This window comes from Hirundo rustica, chromosome 6 (genome assembly GCF_015227805.2).
Source record: "Hirundo rustica isolate bHirRus1 chromosome 6, bHirRus1.pri.v3, whole genome shotgun sequence".
Classification (NCBI taxonomy): domain Eukaryota; kingdom Metazoa; phylum Chordata; class Aves; order Passeriformes; family Hirundinidae; genus Hirundo; species Hirundo rustica.
Genome location: NC_053455.1, coordinates 48,819,467 through 48,844,554, shown reverse-complemented (window position 1 = coordinate 48,844,554; position 25,088 = coordinate 48,819,467). Strand labels below are relative to the sequence as shown.

Sequence of the window (25,088 nt, the reverse complement as noted above, 5' to 3'; positions counted from 1 at the left end):
CAGGGCAGGGCAGTCTAGAGACCAACTATGCATAGTGAAACTTGGAAAAATTCCAATCAGACACTATAATCTTAAACATGATGGTTTATTGGTGGGGTTAATCTAGATGATCAGTATGTGTCTTGTAGCAAGCAATGTCTAGGGAAGACTCTTGGTGTTTGCAGGCAAAGGAGAAATACATTTGGTATAGAAATCCCTTTATAGTCAGAGCTTTTTGGGAAGGCAGTGCCACCAGCAGAAGTGGTCTTTTGGGAAAGAAATTTCTTAATTGCACATGACTGATGACAGATGTCTGGAAACATGGAACCTAACTAAAGCTTTTAGGTTCTCTTCTACCAGGGAAAGTAAGCAGGATAGGCTCCTTTTTTCTGCAAGGTAAGAGGTTATTTTAAGGTATTTTAAGTTATTTCAAGGTGATAGTGACGTGAAGGAGGCTATGGAAGGGGGAGAAGCTGGTGCCATTAGGGGACTGCAAAACTTTGTTAGAAGGAATGTGCTTTGTTGTGCTGCTTGTTGGCACAGTTACCTTGATGGGTTATTGAGGAAAGTAAATTTTCACAAAACCTAATAGTTTCCTCCTATGAGTTAGTGTCACCTCTGTCTCATATAATTCCCACCTTTGCTTGTTGTGAGTGCCATTTCCATGCTGCGTTTCTCAACTTCATTACCTCCAGACTGAGCACTGCTTTGGGAGCAGCTTTCCAAACTGCAAGTGGCTTGTTTTGCAGAGCAAGGTGCAAATCTTCTTTGTTGTGTTTTCCTGAGCTCACTGACTCCCCATGACTACAGTGATGGTGGCAGAGGTGACTCCCGTGAGCAGGCTGGCTCTCTGCCCGCAGTCTGGGGCGGCAGCTGGGTGCTGCTGGGGCTGCCGGGGTGACACAGGCAGGCAGCAATTGGTAGAACTGCTGTATCCTCGTGAAGGGCAAACAGCTGACCTTGGACAAATCTGCAGCTGGGTTGTAACCCAGCCAAGTGTCCAGCTTGCCATGGTCTTTGCTGCCTCTTTCTAGGAGGAAAGTGATCTGTGGGAGTCCTTTTGCTGGTTTACATTACTTCTTTCCCTGAGCTGACTCATGGGTTTTGTTTGTTCTCTTTGCATCGGGTGGGAGCTGCAAGCTGTCAGCAGCTGATCTTTCACCTTAAAGAGTCCAGCTACATTGTCAGTCCTGGAAGGAGAGGCAGAGACGTCAGACAGGTCCTTGCCTGCATCTCTTGGCAGCATGGTTTGCAGTCAGGACAGTTTATGTGAGATCGACAGACACAGGCAGGCTCAGCTTGGCCCCACTCCCACAGGAGTCTGCTGCTGAGCAGTTTTGAAAAGCTCACTTTTTTTTGTCTGCTCACCTCCTCCAACTTTTAACCAGATAGGAAACTGTTCATTATAAAAGGCCCAGTTGTCCTTCTGGCAGTCGCATCGCCGGTGTCTGAGGAGTGAAGCTGTTAATATCTGTGTTTATACAGTCCTCTAAAGATGAAGAGATGACTACAGTTGAAGATTAGTTTTGCTGTGAAAGGCACTGAATGAACTGACCTGATCGAGAGGAAGATATTAAAATGTTACGCTCTTTAGTTTTCTCTGCTTCACTCAGACATTAGCTGCTGTGGTCTGTTGCTGTTTAGCAAATACATTTGGGTCCAAGTGCTGCTTGAGATGATAGAAACTCAATATGCTTTTTGAAGCAGAGGCAATTATTTGTTATGTGTTTGTACAACTCCTAACAGTTCTCTGGGTTGCTGTGCCTCCTGATTGCTAATTGCTGAGCTATAGTATTTGTTACTGGCAGTTTGTAATAGCAGCCTGTGTTTGCGTCCTGTAGGAGAATTTGCTACATGTGCACAGCCATGGGATGTTAAAGATTTTGTACCTTTTAGAGGCACCATGAAGTCTGCACAGACCATCTAGCCTTCTGCCATTTTAAGTGCTTCCTTACTTCATTTAAGAGATATTTGTTTATTCTTTCTCCTGTTGCCCTCCCAAACTTTTCAAATCTTTCCCATCTGGGCTCTTTTGTTTATAAATTCTTCTGTGTTTGGAGCTTGTAGGCAGCAACCACTTTGAAGCCTGCTTTCCTAATACAGACCAAATAGATGCCAGGAAGCATCATGGGCTCTTGTTTTCCTCTGTCCTCTCTTTACAGTACTGCAGGTCTCTGAGATTGCCTCCATTCTACCAGTTGGATGCTCAGCCCTTCACTCCCCACTGTCAGTCAGCATCACCCTGCTAAGGAGGCCACAAAACTTCCCTGATTTACACAGCCTGAGCATCTGACAGAGCACAGATGTTTTAATTCGTTTTGGTTTGTCTTGAGAAGTCACAGAGTGGCAGCTCCCTCCTGTTGTATGAGAGCCACGTGGCTGAAGCCTATCGCTTTTTTCCTGGTATGGAAAAGAAGAGCTGTTCAGCCCTGAGACGTCCTGAAGTCCAGCCTCATAAAAACTGTTTGTCACCTTTTAGCCCTTCTCTTTGTCACTTCCTTTCCATAGCAGAGATAATGGAAGTGTTTCCTGCTAACTCCTGTCTCTCTGTGATAAATTGCTGTGTTCTTTATTGGAAAGCATTGTATAGCTTCTCTTAGGACTGCGATAAAGAAAATGCTGTGAACTGGCTGCATTGTGTTCGGCTTCCTTTCAGACAAGGCCAGTCTGGATGCTGAGGACCTGATCTTCCTTTTGGGTCAGACTTCAGCTCACATTTGTGTGGGAGGCAGGGATTTATGTTTGCTTAAAGCCACATTTTTGCTTTTGGCGTGGAGCTGTTGAAGGTCAGTGTGATCCATAAATCTATAGAAGCGGGGTCTGCAGGTGCCCCTTGTTCTCTGTATCCTCCTTTGAGCTCCCCTCCCATCCTTGTGGCAGCGCTGGAACTGGCATAGACATCCCTGTGTTGGTGTTGTGCTGCAATGGTGAGTGCTTCCCTTACCCTCCCCAGCTGGGAGCTCCCAGCTTTCCAGGCAAGGCTGATTTTGACCTCCTTTGTATTTCCAGTTGCCAGTGCTTATAGCCAGGAGAGTTTGTAGTTGGGCTATACTGTTGTTTCTCTTTGTATTTTTTTGCCTGGAAAAGCTGGTGTCAGTATAGGTTAGCTTTCAAGTGATGACAAGAGTCCTATTCCTGAATTCCACAGCTTTCAGATTTGTTGTCTTTTATCAAGAACTGTATTGTTAGGTTTGCTGCCCACAAGCCCAGGAGTCCTGATTCTCCAGGGCTTTAGCTTATAGCTGATAACTCAGTTTCAGTCTTGGTTATGTCCAGCATGCTGCACCTGGTAGTGGGACAATTGTACAAGTAGCAGAATAGTCACTGGCAAAAATACTGGGCTAGTTTTAGTTGAACTAAAGGTAGAAGGAGATGGCCAAAGACAAATACACTGTTAAATATGCATGACATGGGTGTGCTTATCCACCTGTGTGCCTAAAACTCCTTCTGGCTGAGTTGAAGGAAAGCCACAATGCAAAGAGTTTGTCCTGTATACTTGTTTTCACTGTGTGAGGTAAACTGGGAGAGAATGAGGGGCTGAGGTAGGCACAGAGAGGTTTTCATCTTGAGGACTGAGGCTGAGAGTGGATTTCATCATACATGCTCAGTCAGCCTCTGCACGGTTTGAGTCCTTTGGGCTCATTTAATACCGCATAAATCCCACCTTGCATGCTCTATGTAAGTTTTCTAGTTCCCCTCCTCCTGCAGAGATTTTTAATTAAAAATCTGGGACCAAAATAACTGCAGTACTGTCTTTTAACTGTTGTTGAAGGAAAAGCTGGATGCTCTCATCTCTGAGAAATAGTGAAGTTTATGCAAAGATGCTCAGTATATTAATTTCCTGTAGAATTTCAGGGAGAATGGCTGTATCAGAGGAAGTATAGGTGGATTCTAAATTTAAGCCACTGTACAACAGATCTTGGTATAATACAGTGCCCAAAAGTCTGAAAAGCTGAACAGGGGCATATAAGGATCTCTTCAAAAATATATGCACTTCCTTAAAATTCATTTGGTCATGTTTATTCAGCCCTCCTTATGAAGGCCCCTGAAATGTACAGATCCTGTCTGAATCTGATAGGAGAAACAAGAAAATACAGGAGTCGAAAATTCAGCGTGATTGGAGCCCCACAGAACGTGGTAATTTCCTCATCGTTTACCTGTTCTTCAGAAGTAGGTGAGCCAGGTCAGCCATAATTTAGTAGGCTTGGGGTCAGAGCCATGGGGTGGAAATACAGCTTTTGCTGATACAACATGTCAAGATAGAAACACACTCCTAATCTAAAAATTTTTGGGACAGCAGGTGCTCATGGCATAATCTGGAACTGAATCTTTGTGGTATTGAACTGCACTTGTTTTCTGTCTTGTAAGATGATCTGTAAACATCCTTTCCTGCCATTACCTTTGCCTTATTGCTGTATCAAAGTTCCCGTTGGAGCCCAACGGGAATGGCTCAACAGACTTGAGATAGAAATTGAGTCTGGTTTACTTTGTTACGACGGGCAATATTTCATAAACAAGGGAGTAATGTCAGAAGAACCCTCTCAAGCATGAAAGCAGGTCTTCAAATTAGCTTGATATTTCTTAGTAATTGTATGGTGGGAATGCAGCCCCCAAGGCACAACCTTTTCTAGGCTTAATTGTAAAGACAGAGGTGGATATCATAGAAAGCCATCAGTGAGGCTTGCAGTCATCTGGGATTTTCAAAATTTCATTAATAGTAGGATCCTTCCATTAAAGGGGAATATGCTGTCATAATGTGATTTAGATATCAGGATGGGGCTGTAATGATGCTCTTTAATATGTTCTTTTCAAAGAAAAATATTAAGGCAAGAACTGACCTTGAAGATGTGGCCTGCTTGCAAATGATGTAACTGTGCCCCTGTCCAAAGCAAAGTGTTCTTGTCATGGCTTTAAATTTCCAATAGCTTTAGCTAAAGCAACTAAGTTACTTCTGTCTTATTTGTGTTTCTGTGTACCTGATACCATATCTCACTGCCCTGAGTTTATCCCAGATCCTGTCTGCCCCTGCAGGGGTGGGGATGGTAGGTCCCATGTGGGACGGGGCTCCCTCTTCCCAAAGCCTCTTGTGGTGAATCTATCAGGGTGGCCCTTACCACAGCCTGAGGTTTTTCACCCCTGAGGTAGCTGTAGAAAAAATGGGTTATTAGAAAGCTGTTACCTTAGATATTCGGTCACAGTTTAAAAGGACTCTGTGGGAGGTTGTTGGAGAGTATTGCTAACAACACACATAAAAACTTCTGGGCATAGATGGGATGTGGGATAGCCATTCCTCAAACAACATGTACTGTGTGAGTTATGGATAGTTACTGGAAAGCTGGAAAGTCAAAGGTGGATGTGGTTTGCCATTATGTAATTCATTAATACTGTTCATAGGACTCAGAGACTTGCTCCCTGAAATTCCTGGGCTTGGAGATTTGTTCACAGCAGGCCTCAAATGAAAACTGTCACTGGCAGATGAGTTGTTGATATCAATAACCACAACAAAAAGGAAGCAAAGCACTTCAAATCTGCTTTTGAGGTGGGGAGTTTTTAGTTATATGTCCAGTATTATCATCTTTGGGCCTAATATTATGTATATTGAAATTAATAAGTGAATGCTTATTTCCTTAACTAGTACAAAGCATTCAACACTGTTTTTTAGTGCCTGACCTTATACCAGATCTCTGTGCCTGAGCCTTGTGTCCATGGAAGTCAAAGAGAATCTTGCCTTTTGGCTTGGACACGCACTGCCAAACCTCTGTGTGCTGCCCAGGAGCTGTGCCCACACTTCCAGCGCAGGCAGCAGGGATTCAAGGGTCATCTGTACTGCAAGTGAGGTGTGGTGGGGGCTTATATCTGCTTACCTGAACAAGCTTGAATAAATAGCAGGCACCAGCATGGATTTCATAATGAACTGGCCATGTGTTGCTTGTTTGATTTCTCAGATATCATTTCTGGTCTGCCTTGCATGCCTTCCTTGTAGCCCACGCTGTTAGCCCTACTCTAGCCACCTAGCTCAAGGGTAAGCTGTGTGTATGTGCCCAAGTGGTGCTTATACCTTGATTTTGTGTTAACTGTATTTCTAAGAGCCTCCTGAGTTTGCTGCTGAGAGGCAGCTAGGAATGCTTGTGTCATCTGTGTGAAACTTTCAATTAAAGATGTATGGACATATTTCCAGATGAACAGAAATTTAGAGGCAGAGATCTGGTTTCTCGAGTTTGTCTCAAAGTAGATCCTTACTGGAATTTCTTGGCTAGTCTGTTATGAAAACTGCATCAGGATATGAGTTGTGATCTGTGATGGCACATTTCTTCCTATACACTGCACACATGCTTGGTTGCACATTATATTTTGGTGGGGAGTCTTTGCTAATCCGAGTTTTGACTTTCTTTTCCTGCTTAAAAGAATGCTGATGAGAGATATCAGTAACAAAAAAAGGCAATCTTTAAATAAAAATTCAGTAAGATGGATAAGGTGTTTGGTATATACTTAACAGGTATGATTTATCTCTTCAGTTGAAAATATTAGAACATGGGATTAAAGGGCTGAAGAGTATTCCAAGCAAGCACCTCACCTTCCTGCATAGCTTGGTGCTTCAATAAAATATCTTTGCATGAGCTATATTGAATTGAGATGCCTTCAGGAACTGGGGGACTAAAGGAGATTATGCAAAGTATGATTTACTGAAAATAAATTGAGAGACTGAGATAAAAGGATCTGCAGGAAAGGTTCTCACTCCTGTTTTTCACTGAATGCTGGAGACTTTCTCATCCTTCTGGTAGTGTGGGTTAGACATTCAATTCTGTATGCACCTGCCATTACCAAGGAAATAATATTGATGTACTAGTTGTAATTACAGCAAGTGAGGTATGATCTATGCAGTTAACAAGGGGAAAGACCAGTGAAATGCTAAGTCAGGAGAAGTTCCTCAGTGCTAGTGGGAGATTTAATATGTTTTGTTAAATTAATAGCCTTTGGGTAACAATCAATTTACAGTTTAAAGGGCAGAGGAGGTGGATGTAAAAATCATTAAGCATTCATTTCAGCAACCCACTCGATATTCTTAGCTGGAAGAAATTGCCACTGTGATGTTTACTGAGTCAGTTACAATTGTCTTAAGAAAAAAAACAAACCACACAAGAATTGTGTATGTAGTGCTTATTGCAGTGCCCTTTTCTAAGCCATAAGGTTGCAGTGATCCCTTTCCCAAACACAACAGGTCTTTAGTGATGGGATGGTGTTTGCTCAAAGACATTTATCCAAACCAGAGATGATTCTGAAAATTAAATTTTCCTACATGACAAATAAAAATGTTCTGCCCTGTGTGACCCTGCCTTGAAATTTCTAAGTCCTGTGTGTTGGGGAAGATGAAACTAGAAAGCCTTATAAACATGACTGCTTAGATTTTGAGAATATGAAACCTATAAGTTTCGATGTCTGAGATGTCCTAGTTACTGAATGTCTGGAAAACATTGGTATGGCCAGCTGAAGGTAATCCTCCCTTGATTTAACAATGCCCTTCTCTTTACTGAAAGCCCAAAGGTCAGAGCAGACCCTGCTAGCTGGGCAAGAGGGGTTCGAAGAGCAACTCTTAGAGTTTAAAGTGTAACACATGGGGTAATGTAATGATTCTTATAGGCTGGATGTAAATGCTATAGGATTTGTATCTTGTACTAGATTGGTTAGTGTAAATTAGAATATTCAGTATGGAAAAGGATTTAATGTATTGTAATGAGAACTTCGTGCTCTTCTCTTCCTCTCTGCTACCTACTACGCTATTCTCTTCACTACACTTAGCTCCTCTTCACTTTCTGACTTTGCCCCCTTAGTTCTCTCCTAGCTCTCTTTCTCTCTCTCGCGAGCCTGCTCTGAGCTGCGGCTGGCAGCTCTCAGCAGGGCCCCTTCACTCACGACCTATGCAACAAACCACATGCTCTAAGACCGGCCTTGACTCCAGAGATCTCTCGTCACCACCTGTCCCATCCGCCCACACACCCAGGAGACTCCTACACTGTGTTAGATAGGGGTCCCCAAGAGGAACGACCCGGAATGTTTTTTTCTCAGTGTAGTCATTCAGGGCCCGGTTTTGCCTGCAGTTGTTCTGTTTGTAGTCTTTGTATATAGTGTTCACCGTAGAGAGAGATTAGTTTTAAGAAGATTATGCATCTGAGTGCTGCTGGTGTGCCTGAAGCTGGAAATGTTCTGGTGTATACAAAGAAAACATTAATCAAGAGGTCTTACAGAGAATTAAGGGAGGAAATAGTTTTGTCTCCTGATTACTATGTGAATTTCACTGCCCAGTGCCGGAAAAGGCAGGAAGAGAGGCAGGAGGTGAGAGAGGGAGGTTGTTCTGTTCTCAGAGAAAGCAAGGGCAGATTTCTGAGATGGCTGTGGCAGGCAGCTTCCTCAAAAACAGCACAAGGGAGGCAGCTCTTAGGACTCTGCAGGATATGTGAGCTTTGAATTAGATTGTAGGGACAAACTAGCCATGCTCCTGAGCTTGCCGAAGCAGCTGAGAGAAATCTGTTGCATGTGTCTTATCAAAGCCCATCCCTTTGTTGCAGATGGGTGTATTCAGCAACCCATGTTACCTGGTTTTCCAGCCTGGGCTGATTGTCAAGCTGAGTAGTGTGGCATGCAGCAGATGATATGGTAGCGCATAAAATCAGATCAGTCCTGCAGTACCACTGGTGAGGAAAGATCCCCTTTGCCTGCACCACAGAGAAATAGCTGACCCTAAAAAATGAAGGGAATAGAGAATAGCTGACACCTGCTCTGAAGCTCCATTGCTTTAGATTCCAACTAACAGCCCAAGAGCCCAAAATGTTCAATGTCGGCTGCAATATGTGTATTTCACCATTTCTCTAATCAACAAACATGAATTAGGTATGGAAAAACATTGCCTGCACAGTCACTTTTCACTGAATCAGGTTTTATTTAACTGTTAGTAGGGGTTGGTTGCCCAATTATCTATCTTATTAATAGGCTTTTTTGGGAATAGCTTTCAAAAACAGACTTCGCAGACTTCCTGAATTGATTGTGGTTCTTCAGCTCTTGTAAATCACCAGCACGCCACTGAACTAATAATTCACCCTTATTGAGGATCTATGCTGCTGTTTTTCCTTATGAATACTTAGAACAGTAATCACTAGAAATGTATCTGCTAACAATTTGCCCTCTCATTTCATTAATGAAATTTTTACCTTCTTGGGGTTAATTGTATCAGGAAATGTCAGTATCTTTAGATCTAATTTTCCCTATTGATGCAGGTTTTGGAGTGAATGACTTCTTTGAATACAAAATACAATTTAATTTCATTTCTGGGAAATACTTAGTGACCAGAAAAAGATAAGGTTGTTGGAAACAAGCTTTGAATAAATTAAGAGCTCCCTCTAACTAGCACAGCCTTCTTGACTATATAAAACCCCTAATTAACTATTTATAGAGAAGCACATATTTCCAATCTATTTTAAAGTGCTGGAAATGAGAGTAAGCAAACCAACCTACCCACAAGTTTGCAGAGGGTACGGACAACATAATATTTGTGTAGTGTTTAGCTGTGTGGTAATTGTATATCAGGAACTTCAAAAATTTAAAGAAGGAGCCAGAAAAATTCCTTTCCCAGAAGCTTCAAGCCTGATGCTGAAAGCTTCCACTATCTTCCCAGCAAGCACAAAAGGCCCAGAATGCAGAACAGGTGTGTGTGAAAAGCATCTCTGCACCAACAATGATGATCTTCAAGTGTTTTCGTCATTGCCCTCCTCCAAAATGGGTCCAGTCCCAGAAGAGGAGAGCACTGACAGTTTCCATTTGCTTTAATAGCAGCCACGAGGTTTGCTGATAAAGTAACTTTCATTCTTGTCCTATTGCTCTTTCTTGGCCGTTCCTGAAGCCACCTGGGAGGGAAAGTCCCATTGTGCTGTTGCAACCCATTAAGTTCACTACTTTCATTTGTCCTGTGCTTCATGGGGGGTTGACATAGTCTTCTCTTCTGCTGTGTTTTACATTTTTAAAAGATAAAGAGGTCTCAAAGACAGGGTTAGTAAGAAATTTATTTCTTCCTGATGAATTATTTATTCCTTTTTAAGCACTGGTGAACAGCTCATATTTAATAGCCCATTATTGCTTAGAGAGCTGTCAGCACAAAAGGAGCAATCCTGAAAAGTACTGTGTTTAGTGGCTCTATCAATACTCTCTGTATTACCTTTCCTTCATTTTTATGATCAAGAGCACAGAATAGAAGGACAGAAATGACCTGAGCTCTAAATTTCAGGGCGCTTAATCTACCAAGACTAACAACCAGGTAAATTCATGCAGGAACTAGAAAGAGGGTTTTTCATTACGAGGTTATTTTCCTAAGTGAGTGTATGGATTCTGAGCTGGCTGGCCTTTTCAAATTAAGATGTTGTCTTTCTAGGACAGTTCTTCATCTCATCTGCTGGATTTGGAAGGAATGCTATAGCAGCGGGTGACATTTCTTGCCTTGTGTTACATAAGTGGTTTGGCGACAGAATGGCAATTTTTGGCCTTCTGCAATTCTGGCCCAATTTTGGGCCATTGTCTCTATTCTGTGAGCTCCCACAGAACTGGTTTCCCTGAACCTTCTGCCATATCCTGAAGGACTCTCTGAAATACTGATTTAGAAGTAGATTTGGGTTTCAGAACAACAGTATTGTCTTCAAAAAAGCCATGAAAGATTTGAGGCTCTAAATCACTCATGTCTAGAAGCCTATCTTCTATTGTTGCTTATTTCTTACCAGAAACTTCATCAGCATTGAATTTTCATGTTTTCTGGATTATTTAGGTGTCTAAAGGGCTCTCTTGTGAAAAGCAACGTACATACTTCCCACTTTGTTATTATATCCCTTCGAAAATTGTCCCTGGCGTCTACTGCTGATCTTCCCCTCTAGCTCTCATGAGCTTTACGTTATTTGAAGCCAACTTGCGCAGTCAGACCTTTATGGACAGATAAATAAGAAGTAGTTCTCTGAGTAAGGGAGCTAATGAGGCCTCAATTTCTTATGGATTTGTGGCTTATGTTGGATTCACTGATATTTGGTAAGAGCTGGGTTCAGAGGACAGCTTTACAGTTCCCCCCCTTTCTTTAAGCCATTGATCTTTTAAGAGGATACAACTTTTAAGAAACTTAACAAATTTAAGAAAAATATTTATTTCAAGAAAAATATTTTCACATTTTCTAATGTCCGCTGGGGTTCTGTGACTTTTTCAAATGATACAAAAGGGGTTGGGAGGGAGGATGAAACAGGGTAGATACAGATGCAGAAACACACAGTGATGTCTTCTAGAAACCAAACCAAATATTTCAGGTTTATTGTAGAATCTTAATAATGTGAACTACATTTTCTCCAGACAAGGAAAAAGGCATCTGATATATTAAGAAATCCCAAAATACAAAAGAAAAAAAAGTCTGGGTTTTGTGCTACACAAGAGCCTGTCTGGGTGAGGAGTCAAATGTATCTTACATAGATATCTTTGAGAAACAAGCCAGAAAACACCATGCTGGTGGCATGGTTTGTTGCATGGTTGTGTGTGTGTGTCTGACAGGCAGATATGTCTCTGCTGCTGCTTCTCAGGGAGCTTCAGTCACTGGGGGGCCTTCTGCCAAAAAGCACCAGTTTAGAGGAACTTAGTCAAATTGATCTGCGTGGTCAAAAGGGGATGAGCTGCTGCCACAAGTTTGTATGAAGATAGGTAAGAGAAGAGCCAAACCTGAGAAAAGTCTTTTTCCTTTGTTACTGGCTGTTCCCAGTTGAAGAGGGCATAACTGTGGGGCTGACAGAGTATCAGCACAGTAATTCTGACAAATATCCTGTGGTTAAATAATGTGAAATAGTAAGTCAGCAAAACATCAGTGTATTGGTCTCTCTGTATAGTAAATTGAGCAACAGTTGAAAGAAATTGCGTTTTGGGGTTTTGCTGCTGACACCAGTGTGAGCTGGCTGGCAGTTCTTCACTGACACAGCTCGTGGTATTGCTGAGACAAAATGATGATGGACACAGCCTGTCTGTTGCCCTGTCAGGGCGTAAGAGCTGATGGATGTATGGATGTTTTATGTTTGTAACCTGTTCTCCAGCCTGCTTCCACTGGGTGGGCCTGGGGTTTCTGGATGCCTTCCTGCATGATTGGCACAGCCTCGCCAGGTCCCTGCTTTTTTGAGAAAATATCCCACTCATCTGCTTTTGTTCTGAGCCACTTACGAGCAGTTCTAGAGGTAGAGAACTGAGGCTGCCTTTCTGAGAACAAGGAAAAAAATAGCTCCCTGTTAGCATTCCAAACCCAGCTATTTAGACCTGGAATATTTTTAAATACTTTGCTTTCAGATACTTAGCTGGCTGTGTTTTCCTCCTCTCTCTCCTCTCTTTTTTTTAAAGCAGTTAAGTTTTGCACCTTCTCCCCACGCAGCAGTATGCAATCCAGAGTTTCTCAGCAAGCAGAGGTTTATTTACATTGCTAAGTTAGCTATGTTACCTGCTGCCTCGGAGATGCCGTTGGCCGCAGTGGGAACCTGGGGACATTTTGAGCCTGGATATGTTTGCACAGTGGTTTCCTGGGCAGTGGAATTTGTTGAATGAGTTGACAGGAGGCAGGGCAGCAGCAAGCGGGAAGCTGCCGCCACCTCATTTCCCCTGGCTGCCATCACGTCGTTGGCCTGGAACACGGTCCTGCGTGAGGTGCCAGGCGAAGGCTGGGCCCGTGGCGGCCACATGCAATGTGCGTGTCCTCGGGCTCAAATACAAAGCCTTTCACCAAGAGTTGTGTGAAGGGGATGCAGAGAAGTTCGGCTGCTGTGTGTGTGCTGTCTTACACCACTTCACGGTGGGGGCCGTGCTGACACACAGGGCTTTTGGAGTTCTCGGTAATCACTACACAGACCTTGTTTCATCCTTCGTGGATGCTGCAGGCCCAGAAGGGGACGCACCCCTTTCAAATGGCAGCTGTGGATCCTGGGGGAGTCCCCTTTTTGGGCTTGCCCCACCTGCTACCCATTAGCCTGTTGTTGGGTGTTACAGACCCAAAGTCTCACACATTCCATGTTGAGATGGGTTGAGTAAGACCTGCTGCTCAAAGTGGTTTTGGTAACCCATGTGCATTGCTGCAGTCCAGCCTGGTTTAGACCAAATTAAGCTCTTAGGCACTGAGGCTTTCCCCTGCAGGAAAGAAGGAGCAGATTCTCTCTTGCCTTCTACAGAGGAGCTAGTTTACAAAGCTGATGCAGCCTGCTGGAAAAATAATTTTTTAAAAATTGCAAAACCTGAAACATTGGGCCTGTCATCTACAGGGATTGGCAGGGCAGGTGGAGGTACAGAGCCCAGATAAAACACAGGAGAGTTCCTCACACTGGGACACATTCATGACATCCCCTCGTTGTCTTGGCTGTGAAGGCTGAATTCCAAGAGGCTGTTGAAGCCCATGAAACTGGGATATTTGGGCAGCACAAGCACAGGGATTGTCCTGGGAGCAGGAAGGGTAGGTCAGGGTCTTCTAACCTGTTATCAGCCGTTTCCCACCTGTGCCATGAGGGTCACCTTAGGAGCATGTTGGTCCTGCCCTTCCAAACTGCACTCTGGGCAACCTTTTCTTCTTTGTCTTCCTAGTAGCCTAAAAAGATGGGAAAACTTGGAGATGCTTTTCAGGAAATATGTACAATCCTTAATGGGTTTTCTTCTCCTCAGTCCCCAAGAGAAGCAGCAGACCTTCTGGGTGAGGTATGCCCACCCAAAGGCTGGGTTAACACTTCTTACTGCTATCCAGAGCCCTGCCTCTGACTGCACATGGGGAGAGAATAAAGCTTGTTACTCGGGAAGGACACAGTCATAATATCTGTTTGTAAAGGATAAGAAAGAACTGCTTGTTGGATGGGTATAAAAAAACCATTTAATTCCAGCCAGGATGGTCTAATGCATTAGCCAAGCGGTGGTAAAGAGCAAAGTACCACCAGTACAGGGATGCAGGGAGGCTTTTGGGGACACAAATGCTGGTCTTTACCCTCACAGAGCAGCAATGGTTATCTTACTGATCAAACTGCAAGGCTGATCTTAATGCCATTTTAAAGAAACGAAAATCATTTATATGTGCTGTAATAGGAAATAAGGGTGGGAGTGAATGATGTGATCTCTTGCTGTTCCCTGCAGCCAGTGCAGCTGGTCTTCCTCCACACATCTCGGATTAATGTAGATTTGTGTGGAGATGGTGTTACTCTGCTGACACCAATGGACTTGCATTTATGAGACTCAAAAGCCTTTTTTTTAAAAAAAAAAAAAAAAAGAGTTTCAGGCAGTGTACTGAATGTTAGGCACTGAATGAACCCAGTGAGTAGCTATTATCCTGATAGATCCTTGTAGGCAGGAGGATATTATGCTGCCTGGATTCACTGAGGAGCAGTGTCCTGCTTCCATACAGGTTATAGATACCAAAAGTCAATAAAACAGTAATTGCAGCTTCAAACTAATATAGTTTTGGGTTTTTTCCCCTGCATAGCCTTCTGGCACTCTATAAAAAGATCAGGCACACTGCATAGGATATGGTGGCTTTGAAGCAGCAGAGCCATCTATGTGTGAAAGCTTTGATTTCATATGTCTTGAAATTAACTGTAATCTCTATCTTTCTTTTTCAGAAAACCCCCACAGCTCATGCCATGAAGGAAGAGAACTTTCTTCGTCGCAGGTTCTCCCTCTGTCCGACTTCGTCCACCCCTCAGAAAGTTGATCCTCGCAAGCTGACCCGCAATCTGTTCTTTGGGGCCGACAACGACATCTACCCACTCAGCCCAGGTGGGTTTCTGCTGTGTCAGTGCAGAAAGTAGCATGCCTCAGGTGCTTGACTGCAAGTAGGTATTCTAGCATGCTACCAGGAAACAGAGAAACAAGAATGTGAAAGTGAGAGAAGGTGGTGCAACACAGATAGTACTGGATCCCAGACTGCTGCTTCCAGGATGCTGTTCTTTCTCATTGCCACGGCATTGAGTGGGAATGGAGGGCATGAGAACTGGGCTTTGTAAATGTTTGAATGCTGCATGGCCTTACATTTTAAAAATTACTATAATGTTTTCAGGCACATCCACTCAAGTCACTTGATGTGTTTCACCCTAAGCGTTGGATTTGCTTGAAATTTACTGTGCCCACTTGCAGATGTTTAATGGCCGGTTTCCCTGTCCCAGATTTAGAGCCCAGGATAAATATTAAAAGAGCAAAATTTCTGTGGTTAATGTTCTATAAATATCTACAAGCACTACAAGTACCAGGAATCTTGACAGATTGCAATGAATGGCAGACTGGCTTTAAGCATTCTCTTTTTATATATATATATATTTTTAGCTTTAAATTTCTTAGCACCATTCTTGAAGGAAAAAGACCTCACTTTATTGTTTCAGAATTTGTTGCTCACAGTAAACATTGAAGTCTTCCCTTGATTGCAGTCTGCAGACACTGGTTCCATTCCAGTCTGTAAACAAGTGCTTTAGGGGGCAGTCACAAGCTTCTAGAGCTGTCATCTGCACCTGCTATGTCAGTGCTAAATAGTCGACTCTCACAGCACCGTTGTGAGGTTTCAAAACACTGATATGTGGAGAAAGAACACAGCATCTGTCTAAAGGTTTCAGTGCTCATATAGGTGTGGCATCCAACAGACAGACTTTCTGGGCTTTGCAGATGTAGTGCAGAACCAGGTCTGGGTTTCCTGAGCTAATTGTCTTTAAGTGCAAAGGTTTCAAGGGCCTCTGGTTTTGCAGGTATTTTGTTTGTGAGTGTCTGCTGTAAGGCAGTGGGAAGCCTATTTTCAGCAGTGCTGACTAATCCTGGCTGTCACTGAGGCCACTGGAAGCTTCAACAACCTTTCAGTAATCAAATTGAAAACAATTTAAAAATGGGACACCTAAAATCTTGTACATTTCAAACCTGGAGGGACTTCTGAACATCTGACTATCCATAAGTATAGTCTGTACAAACATGTGGCAAATAAATACCTCACTTTTGCAATCCTAGGGAGCTGAAGCACTGATTTTCCAGCCTGTATTCGCTTCGCCTTGCTTTGAGGTGATAGAGAGCCATGGCTTAGAGTTTGCCCAGTTCTTTTGTCAGTTCTTACCACCATTTTCAATGCTAAAGAAGTTACTGACTCCCTCACAGTGGTATTTCAGTGCTGTAATATTTTAGAAACCAGGGAAAGTTGAAGGTTTCAGTGTGGAGGAGGTGGCTGTAAGAATTTTTCTCTTCCTCATCTTCCCCCATCACTTTGTTTCTCCTTGATCCCTGCTGGCAGCCTTTGCTGGGCTCAGCAGAACAAGTGCCTTGAGCCATGATGGATCTTCTGTTCTGCTGCACAGTTATCCCAGGTAACCTCCAGCACCGGTGTTGTTGAGGGCTGTAGTCCTCAGTATTGCAAAGGAGGAACATAGGCTAAAGGATTTGTGAAGAAGTATCTCTTTTAAACAAACAGAATATACTGCTTCAGTCAGGGCATTTCTTACAGGGAGTCTGGGGTTTTGTCTATCCTTACTCCTCTTTTACTGCTTTCATTTCTTTTCCCATTCCCACGGAGTTGCTTTGTCTCTTTGTTTTCCTCATATTTCCTGCAAGAAGGGCCTGTTATTCTTCATGTACAGCAGCCATTTTTCCTATGGTAGGCTCTGTTTTCACTCCTTTGCTGCTGTTTCTGCCTTGTTTTCCTCTGAGCCTTGTGTACTTCTCCCTACCTTTTCCTGTTCCTCTGAACAATGCTCCTATCACCATAGGTCTGTGTCCATAAGCTGCATCCCATCCTCTGTTCTCTATTTTTCTGTTGTTTCACGTGAGCTTTCAGTTCTTGAGGGTTTTCCAGTGGTCTGTGTTTTGCTGCTTGAGCCCAGCAGGTTTCCTTTATGTGAGTGCTGGGCTGATTGTGTTGAGTGGCTGCAGTGGACAGCAAAGCCCAGTGATTTCCTGTCTGGAATTCAATGGGTCGTGATGTGGCTGGAGCTGCGGGTCTCACTGCATCATCACCTAGGATTTGCCCTCCAACAATGGAGATCTTCAGGTAAATATTTCAGAGGGAAGGGAGTGACCAACTTTACACCTCAGGAGAGCTACACTGTGGAGATTCAGTTCAGCAAGAAATTTTTTTTTTTTTTTAAGGAAACATACAGGAAATGCAGAGGGCACTATCTGAAGTAACACTTTGGACTTCTTGCCTTTGGCTTGCATACAAAAGTGCTAATGATTCTTGTAACTGAAAGAAAATTGAATAAGGTATTTTCCTTTCATAGGGAGCTCACAAATTAGAGAAACGTGAATTCTTGTTCCTTGTTCATGTCTTTCTTTCACTTAGCCATGAGGAGAGAGAACCTTTCTCTATTTTCTGTTTCAGAGGATAGGAAATTTATTGGTATAAGAATTTTTACAGAATCTCTCTTTTTGATTAGGCTATAAGATCACACAGAGTCTTTAAATAAAAATTGAGATTAGCTTATCTGCATCCTAAGAGATGTACTTTCATGAATATGGGAATTTTCCTGTGAAGGATACACACAACTACATTTCAGGTGTTCACACTGGGTCACGTGGCTGATATTTACAGCAGAAATGGGGTTTATTGGCAATAGTTTTGTCACACATCAGAACATGTATTTCCTCTTGTAGTTTATCAGTCATGCTTGCTGTATCATTCTTTATAAAGGGGAAAGACAAACACACCTGTAGGATTGATGCCCGGCAAAAAACCAAAGAAAAGCAATGGCTACTGTTCTGAAAAGGAACTAAATATTAAGTTCCCCTGTGGATGACAAAAATGGATAAAAAGAAGGTATCAGTAATTCTACTCTCTAACCACAAGACTGGAGTGTTGGCAGTTTTCTTCACAATGTGATGAAGGTGTTTCAATGAGCACCACTGATTTCTCTTCCCAAAATATTTTTTGTTACTTGGTGCAGAATTTTTGGGCTGCTTTGCGGAGGACCCTTCTTTGTGTGCCCTGGTAACAGCCAGCACTTTAAACTGCGACATTCGTCTCTCTTTCTATTGTGGGCATTGTGTTTTCTTGAACAGGGAAATAAGTGTTTCAGCTTCTGTAGCCAGTTCATGTTTAGCTCTTCTTACGTTTTTCTGTGGTTTCCTATTTATTTTCTCAAGGTGGCTGTATCTCTCGTGCTTGGGGTTGAGACTTTCGCTTTTGGGCTTTCTGTGCACTTAACTTGTGTTGCGTGGGTTTTTGAGAAACTTCCACAACCTTCCTATGAAGTCTGCTTTCCAAACAAGGTCTGGCCCTCTCCTTCTGCATGACCGCAGGGGAGCTGCTTGAGACAGACAGCAGAAATAGCTCTCCTCTGAGAAACAGATTTCCCCTCATAATTTCCAGTAGACTTAATGCATTTGGCATAAGAAACTAGTAGATGTTCTTTCAGGAACATACCTAATGAAGCCTTGTAAATGATACAGTAAGAATGGACAGTTGCATGTTGCCTTTTTTTTTTTTTTTTTTCCCATAATGCTCTGTGAGCTGGTTTGCCCAGAACCTTAGGAACAGGGAAAATCTCATTGTTCAGGTGCAAATCCTTTTAACTGCATTACTGAGAGAAGACAGAAATATCTCACATCCAGGCTTTTTGTATGTCTACAAGCTTGGAGTTAAGCTTTTTTTTAAGAAATGAGACATAGTAAAGAACGGATGTGACTTCTGTTGTGCTAATAGACCCCACTCCCTTGGAGCAAGCAGCAGCTGATTCCCATTAACTTTACTTGAAGTTGTAGACCATATGTTACTTTCTCATACATGTGCAGAAAAAACTCTTCATGGGAAACAAGTGCAGCATGGCTTTATGAGTTTTTTCCATCCTCCTCTGCCTCTTTCAGGGAGAATGGGGATTATAAAGATGAAAATGCTGTGAGAGAAAGAAAAACTATGGAGATCCAGGTTCTAATCCATGCACAGCAGTGCTTATGGCCATCCCACTTGTTATGGTAGCACAAAGGCACTGTCAAATCTCTGGCCACTGGGGATTTTTTTTTTTTTCCCTCCTGATCTCCACAAACATCAGGATTTTGAGTGCATTATTTAGGGCTCAGTGTTTCCAGGGGTGGAGTGACAGCTAAAGAAGTAGGTTGAGATGAGGGTCCCGTGTTGTGGCATCACTTTCCTGCATGTCTGGCTGAGTCCTTTCTCCACTCCCCCACATGAGCAGTGCACATGCTGGCCCTCATCTCCCAGGCCTCCTGTGGCAGCATGGGCTTCTGTGGCTGACTTTTCTAACAATGCTTGGTTTCTTAAATGGCTGCTCTGATAATTCCAGGAGAAATTATGGTTCTGACACATCTTTGATAGCTTCTGCTGACTTCAGGGGAGTCGGGGTTTTCCCTTGCTGGTTTTTGATTTGGTGGTGTTTCCAAGGCTGGCCCACACAGCGTTAGAAACATTTTTGATGGCTCCCATATTTGCAGTGTGCTACAAATGGGCTGTGTTTCACTGTCTTACGGTTCTTTCCTGCATCCAGTATTCTGAAGCTCTGATTGCCAGTGATTCTGAGAAGAAAATTACATTGTAATTGGTTAACAATGACTCTTGGCACTAAAAATCTAGTCTCATCAGATTCTCTTTTTCTTTTTTTTTTTTTTTTTTTAATAGAAGCTCGCTGCTTTCTTTTACTGTAAGGCCATGATTAGGCCAAAAGAAAAGTATTTATCATTACATTTTATTGCTTGGACTGGGACTACACACACTCATGCCGGTATATAATGTATGCAATGTATATAATGTATGCAAGTTTGGGATATTTGAGTAGTGACAATATATTTCTACAATGATTAGAAAATGTCACAGTACTCATTTACTGCTCGTAAATATAAAATATTTTGTATTTTAACAAATAACTTGGTCAGAAGACATTGATCTGCAAGTGTGTAGGGATTTTTAAATTTTGTTTTACTAATTATGCCTAGATACTCTTCTGTCTTCTGTAACATTTTGTGATCATAGTTATTATTTGTCCAACAAAGCATGCTATCAAGTGCATGCATGTATACTTGCCAGATTACTTACCAAGGAGGATTGAATAGCTGCTTATTAACTGAATTGCATTTATTATTTGCACTGAACAAGGCATGGGGTATGTAAGGAAAGAACAGACTGTGGTAATGTAATTAAAGACTGCATCATAGTGCAGACACAGAAGGGAGCTGATTAAGGATGCATTAGCAACCTTATTTCTGGTTTGGGTTTTTTTTGTTTTTTTTTTTTTTTTTTTCCCCAGCTTTCAAATGCTGGACTTTGCAGTCATCATTCTGGTTTTCCATGGTGTTTTGAGACCTTACTTTTGAGCAGTCTTGTTACCCAAGCATGAGGATCGAGGCTATTTCAAATTCTACACGATCCCTCTCTGGGATCACGGTGTGCTTGCTCTTGCTCATGACAACTTCCCTTTTGTGCTGTAGCCCTTCTCAGGCCATGATGAGCCATGGTTTTGCACAGAATTTCACTTGTTTTTAATCACGTTTTTTTGTTGCAGGAAAAGATGGGGAAGGAAACAGCCCATCGGCACTGAAGGATGAGACACCACAGACTCCAAACTTCATTAACAAGGTACTTTGGGATAGGGAACCATTGCCATTCTTGCTTTCATTTCTTCTCAGGATGTTATTAATCATTCTTACCCTTTCTTTTCAAGTCATTCAGAAAGCCTCTCCCTCTGTTTCTGCAGGAACTGTGTATTCCTGCACAGGGAAAAGAAAATGAGTGTTTTTGCATGGTTGGGATGGCAAGGAAGCCTGCACTTTCCTCTGGCTTGATTTCACTTACCACAGAAGAACCTGGCTTATTTGGGCCTCATTTGGCAGTGTAATTAGATATGAATAATTATGGTTGAAAAGTTGATTTTGTCAGCAGAGGTGTCGTCTCTTGCTGTTCCTGATCAGCAAGGCAATCATAAATCTTAATTGTTTTGCAAAAGAAAACTGTAATATTTAGTGTAGTGTGCAACATCAGAAACAGTGAATGGAGAGCCTGGGGGAGAGCTCTGGGAGTTGGTGTGACAGGAGAGGAAGACAAACTAATCAACATTTCCTGAACATATCTTTTCCATTCAGCCTGTTAGGGAGATGTAAAACATAATCTAAAGTCTCTGGATCTCACTGCTCAAAACCTGCCTCTAGATCAAGAGTTACAGAGTGCCAGGGTTTGATTTCCTGTAGAGATGGAATTAACCTTATAAATGAGATCTGGTTTTGAGATTCATGTACAGCTTTTTTGGCTGCAACTCCCTAACATGTTTCTGGAGGGTAACTAGAAATAGAAGCAAGACCAGTTAATACATTTTTAACTAAATTTATTTTGAACTACAAAGCTATAAAATGCAAGTGGCACCAGCTGAAATGAAGATATAGCATGAGAGAAAACAGCAGCAGACAAGTGATTTCTTGTGAGACGTGAAAATAATCTCTGCATCTTCCAGTACATTTCTCTGTGCTTGCCTGGAGCTGGCAGGTTGTTCTGCTGGGATGTCCTGGCAGAGGTCAGCACAGGGAGGTGATGGTGAGAGGAGCTTTTGGGGTGTGCAACAAGGACTTGTGTACACATCCTGTGCTATTGCTGGAACCTGGCAAGCTGCAAACCGATCTTGGTTTTGCTTTTTCAGGCAGGTTCCTCAAGGAAAATCAGCCTCCCACTTATCCTGGCAGTGGAGAAGCCCAAGGACCAGGTAACTGCATCCAGGACTGTTTTAATGTTAGATGTTTTGTACGCCATACATGGAGTGTTGTTGAATTTCCAATGATTTAGGAATGTAAAGAATGAGGACTTTTTCTGGACAGGAGAGCTCAGAGCACTGAAATGCTGTCCAAAAGGGAGTTTGATTTCTGAGATGCAGGATGAACACAGGAATAGGAGTGTATTCATGAGAGGTTTCTGGGTGAGAACATGGCTCAGCTGTGTTTTCCCAGCCTCCACGTCCTCCTTGCTGTTCAGTCTCCTACAGGTATGTTTTTGAAAGGAGAAGCACCCATGGAAGATTTGGGTGCCCACCTTGATTTCTGCCATGCTTTATGTGCACCTGGGAGCCATTGGTGGGTCTCTCCTAGAGAGTGCCAAGAACAATTGTTAAGAAGAGTTAAGAGGAAATGCACAGCACAAAACAACTGCATCAGATCTGTGAATCAAAGGAAATGAGTCTCTGAACCTGGACACAAGCTTTGCTTTCACTATCTGCTTTTGGTTTTACAATAGTCAAAATTGCTTTAGAACACCAGTGGACTAAAAAGTGATGTGACACCAAAACACCGAACCTCAACTTACCTACTCATCTGCAGTGTTGCAGGTGCTTGCTTTGGCTGCTGAATGGACCAGATCTGGGTGTTTCTTTCCTGCCTGAATATTCTGCTTAGACACATGATGTTTGGTTCTGACCTGGAATCTGTGGACCTGTGCTGTAGCACCTGTCATTCTCACTTCACTCTTCTTCATCTTGCTGTGTTGTGCAGTACCTTGCTCTCCTCTGCCTTCTGTTGTGCTTTGCAATGACAGTAGGGAGTCCTTATTGTGAAATGTCTTGTTACTTAAAAATTCAGGCAAGCTGGTGGTCAGTTTGTATAATACATAATTTTTCACATCCACTGAACTCTAATGCCATAAAATAAAGCCTTACTGTCAGCTTTCAGAACTGTAAGTAGGGATCTGTCATAATATTTCAGTTTGAAAATGAATAGTGATTCCACCTACTAGAACCAAAGGAAGAAGTGTGCCCTAATTCAGTCACATTTAGATTCCGGACTTGGGGGGGAAGAGGAAATAATTGATAGAGACTGGACTGTAGGTATCCTGGTTTAATTAATGGATTCAAAAGCAAATGTTATAGGTCACAGATCCATGCCATGGATATTTGATCTTCTTTTGGTATAGTGGATATGAAAATCCTTGTTGGAAATCAGTGTTCCTTCAGCAGCGCTATTTTGAGGTACCACAGCACATTAACTACTTCCACTCAGTAATAAGAAGGAAAGGAAAGCCTGTCAAGTGATTCGATCCCTGGACTGGGGCTTGGTGTCTTGGTTTGAAAGACAGGTATCTGTTAGGAGGAAACGTGGCCTCTCTAGGAATGGGGAATTCCAATCCCTTCCGTCCGTGTTATTATAATTTGGAAGATTAAAAAAACTTTTCAGTCAGAGCTATGGGGAAAGGAATAACAGTCCTTTACTAGTAAATATAACAGGACAGACAAAAACAACAACAGCAGTAATAATAATAATAAACAGAACCAAGAACCTCGAGGGGCTTTGTTTCACAAGCCCGGGGCAGTCTGATCTCTTGGGACCCCGAGAGCACCAAACCGAAACGGTGGAAACTCGGGGCTGATGGCTGGAAATGGTGGGGTGTCCCCAGCAAGCATGGGGGTGTCCTGGCAGGCAAAGTGAGCAGTGCTGGAAAAGCCGCAGTGGCTGGACCCGGGCTGACCCAAAATCCAGCAGGGCAGGCGAAAAACTCTGAATTCCTGGGCACTCCAACAGATGATAGAATTCTCAGGACCGAACCCCTCTGTTAACAGTGGAATCCACACAGCTACCGGTCGCCCGACCGTCCTCCCCAGAAAACCAAGAGACGAAAAGAACCGCCACCCTCAGCTCCCGGGAGCCTTTCCCTCCCCCCACCCCCCCCCAAACTAAGTGATCTACTTATTTTGTGCGGGTCAAGCACCCTTTAAGCAACAGTATTTAGTCTCCTAGCAACTTATGGGGGGGAAAAATTCCACAGGAAAACTTAACCCCCAACACTTGGGGAACCTCAAATTCCCAACTCTGCCCTGGATTCCCTGCATTGCCAAGGCACATTAATTGCATTTCTGTTTCACATCTTCAGCAGTGAGGTGGAAACATTTCTGCATTTCGTTCACCCAGGCCATATCCACACTTCATGAAGGAGAAGGCTGCAGGTTGCCCAAGTTAGCAGAGAGAATGTAGCATAAAAACCCTATAAATATCTGTGAACTTGTGAGCTGTGAAGACTTTCAACCACACTGCCATGTGCTCATGGGTGGGCTGCTCTCTCTGAGGTGTGTACACATCCCATTTGTCCTGTCTGTACAGACAGTGAAATATTTGATACTGGAACATTTGCTTTCATTGTGTTTGCACTATATATATATATATATATATATATATTTGTAATTTTGCCTGTGGCTTCTTGACCCACATTTTACTGGAACCTATTTGTGGCACAATTTAGATACATATTATGTTGGTAACTTTCTGCAGCACGTTTTCTCCTATTTTTTAAGTGGAGTCTCTTTCATCTCCTTTTCCAAAGGGAAAAAAGTATTAGCTTACTTATTTCAGATTGTTTCTTATATTAGTTTCTCTCTGTTTTAGAGCCTTTTATCCTTGTTTTCTGGGATGAGGCCCCATAGTTAGGGTGTGAAAGTATCATCAAACTGTCTCTAAGCCTCAGGCTTATCTCTGCAATGAGGTAGTGCAGTTAGCACACACCTGATAGTGACAAGAGGTGCCTGTCTTTTGCTTTGCACCTCATTTAATGCTGTTAAGAGTCCTCTGAGGCACCTTTTATTGCAGTATGCAGTGCTGCATGTTCTTTCTTTTTTTCCTGTGCTTACCTATTAATTCTACCGGCTAGAGGGCAGCTGGAGTCTCCTGATATGCATGCAGGGTCACAAAGAATGGAAGTGTATTTTAAAGGATAGTAGAAAATCTTGAAGCTGGAGCTCAGTGGTACTTCGCTGTTTCCACTCCCTTGCTAATGCTGCAATGAAGTATTTGAAATTGTAGGTGTGGCTGTTGCATGCACAGTTATGTGATGCATTAGAAGGCAAAGCATTGTGAATGAGTTTTTCCACATGCCCGAATTGTTCAGGTCTTTATTGTGTGATTTGTAATCTAAAATATGAATGTAACTGACTGGTAGAAATTTATTTTAGCTGCACAATAGTTTGAAACTGCACATACTGATCACTTGAGATTTAAGCTACAGTTCCTGTACTGTCTCAAGCTCACCCTGCTTAATCTATGAATCTTGCTCCTGGCCTCTGAGGTAACTCCAGTCATGGTTACGCTTGGGACTAACATAGAAGATCACATTCACAAATATGGCAATTTACAAGGGTATCATTTCCTCTCTTCTCCCT

At 42.7% G+C, this 25,088-nt stretch overlaps 1 protein-coding gene across 5 annotated transcripts in view; it reads left to right on the top strand.

Annotated features, from left to right (window-relative positions):
- The window catches only part of OSBPL5 (oxysterol binding protein like 5), a 192,665-nt gene that overhangs the window by 111,445 nt on the left and 56,132 nt on the right, over positions 1-25,088 (top strand). For all 5 annotated transcript variants that reach the window (XM_040067124.1, XM_040067126.2, XM_040067125.1 and 2 more), the window contains exons 2-4: positions 14,616-14,772; positions 20,472-20,545; positions 21,597-21,659. In XM_040067124.1, the coding sequence (XP_039923058.1) occupies positions 14,616-14,772; positions 20,472-20,545; positions 21,597-21,659 (294 nt within the window). The remainder of the gene's footprint in view (positions 1-14,615; positions 14,773-20,471; positions 20,546-21,596; positions 21,660-25,088) is intronic.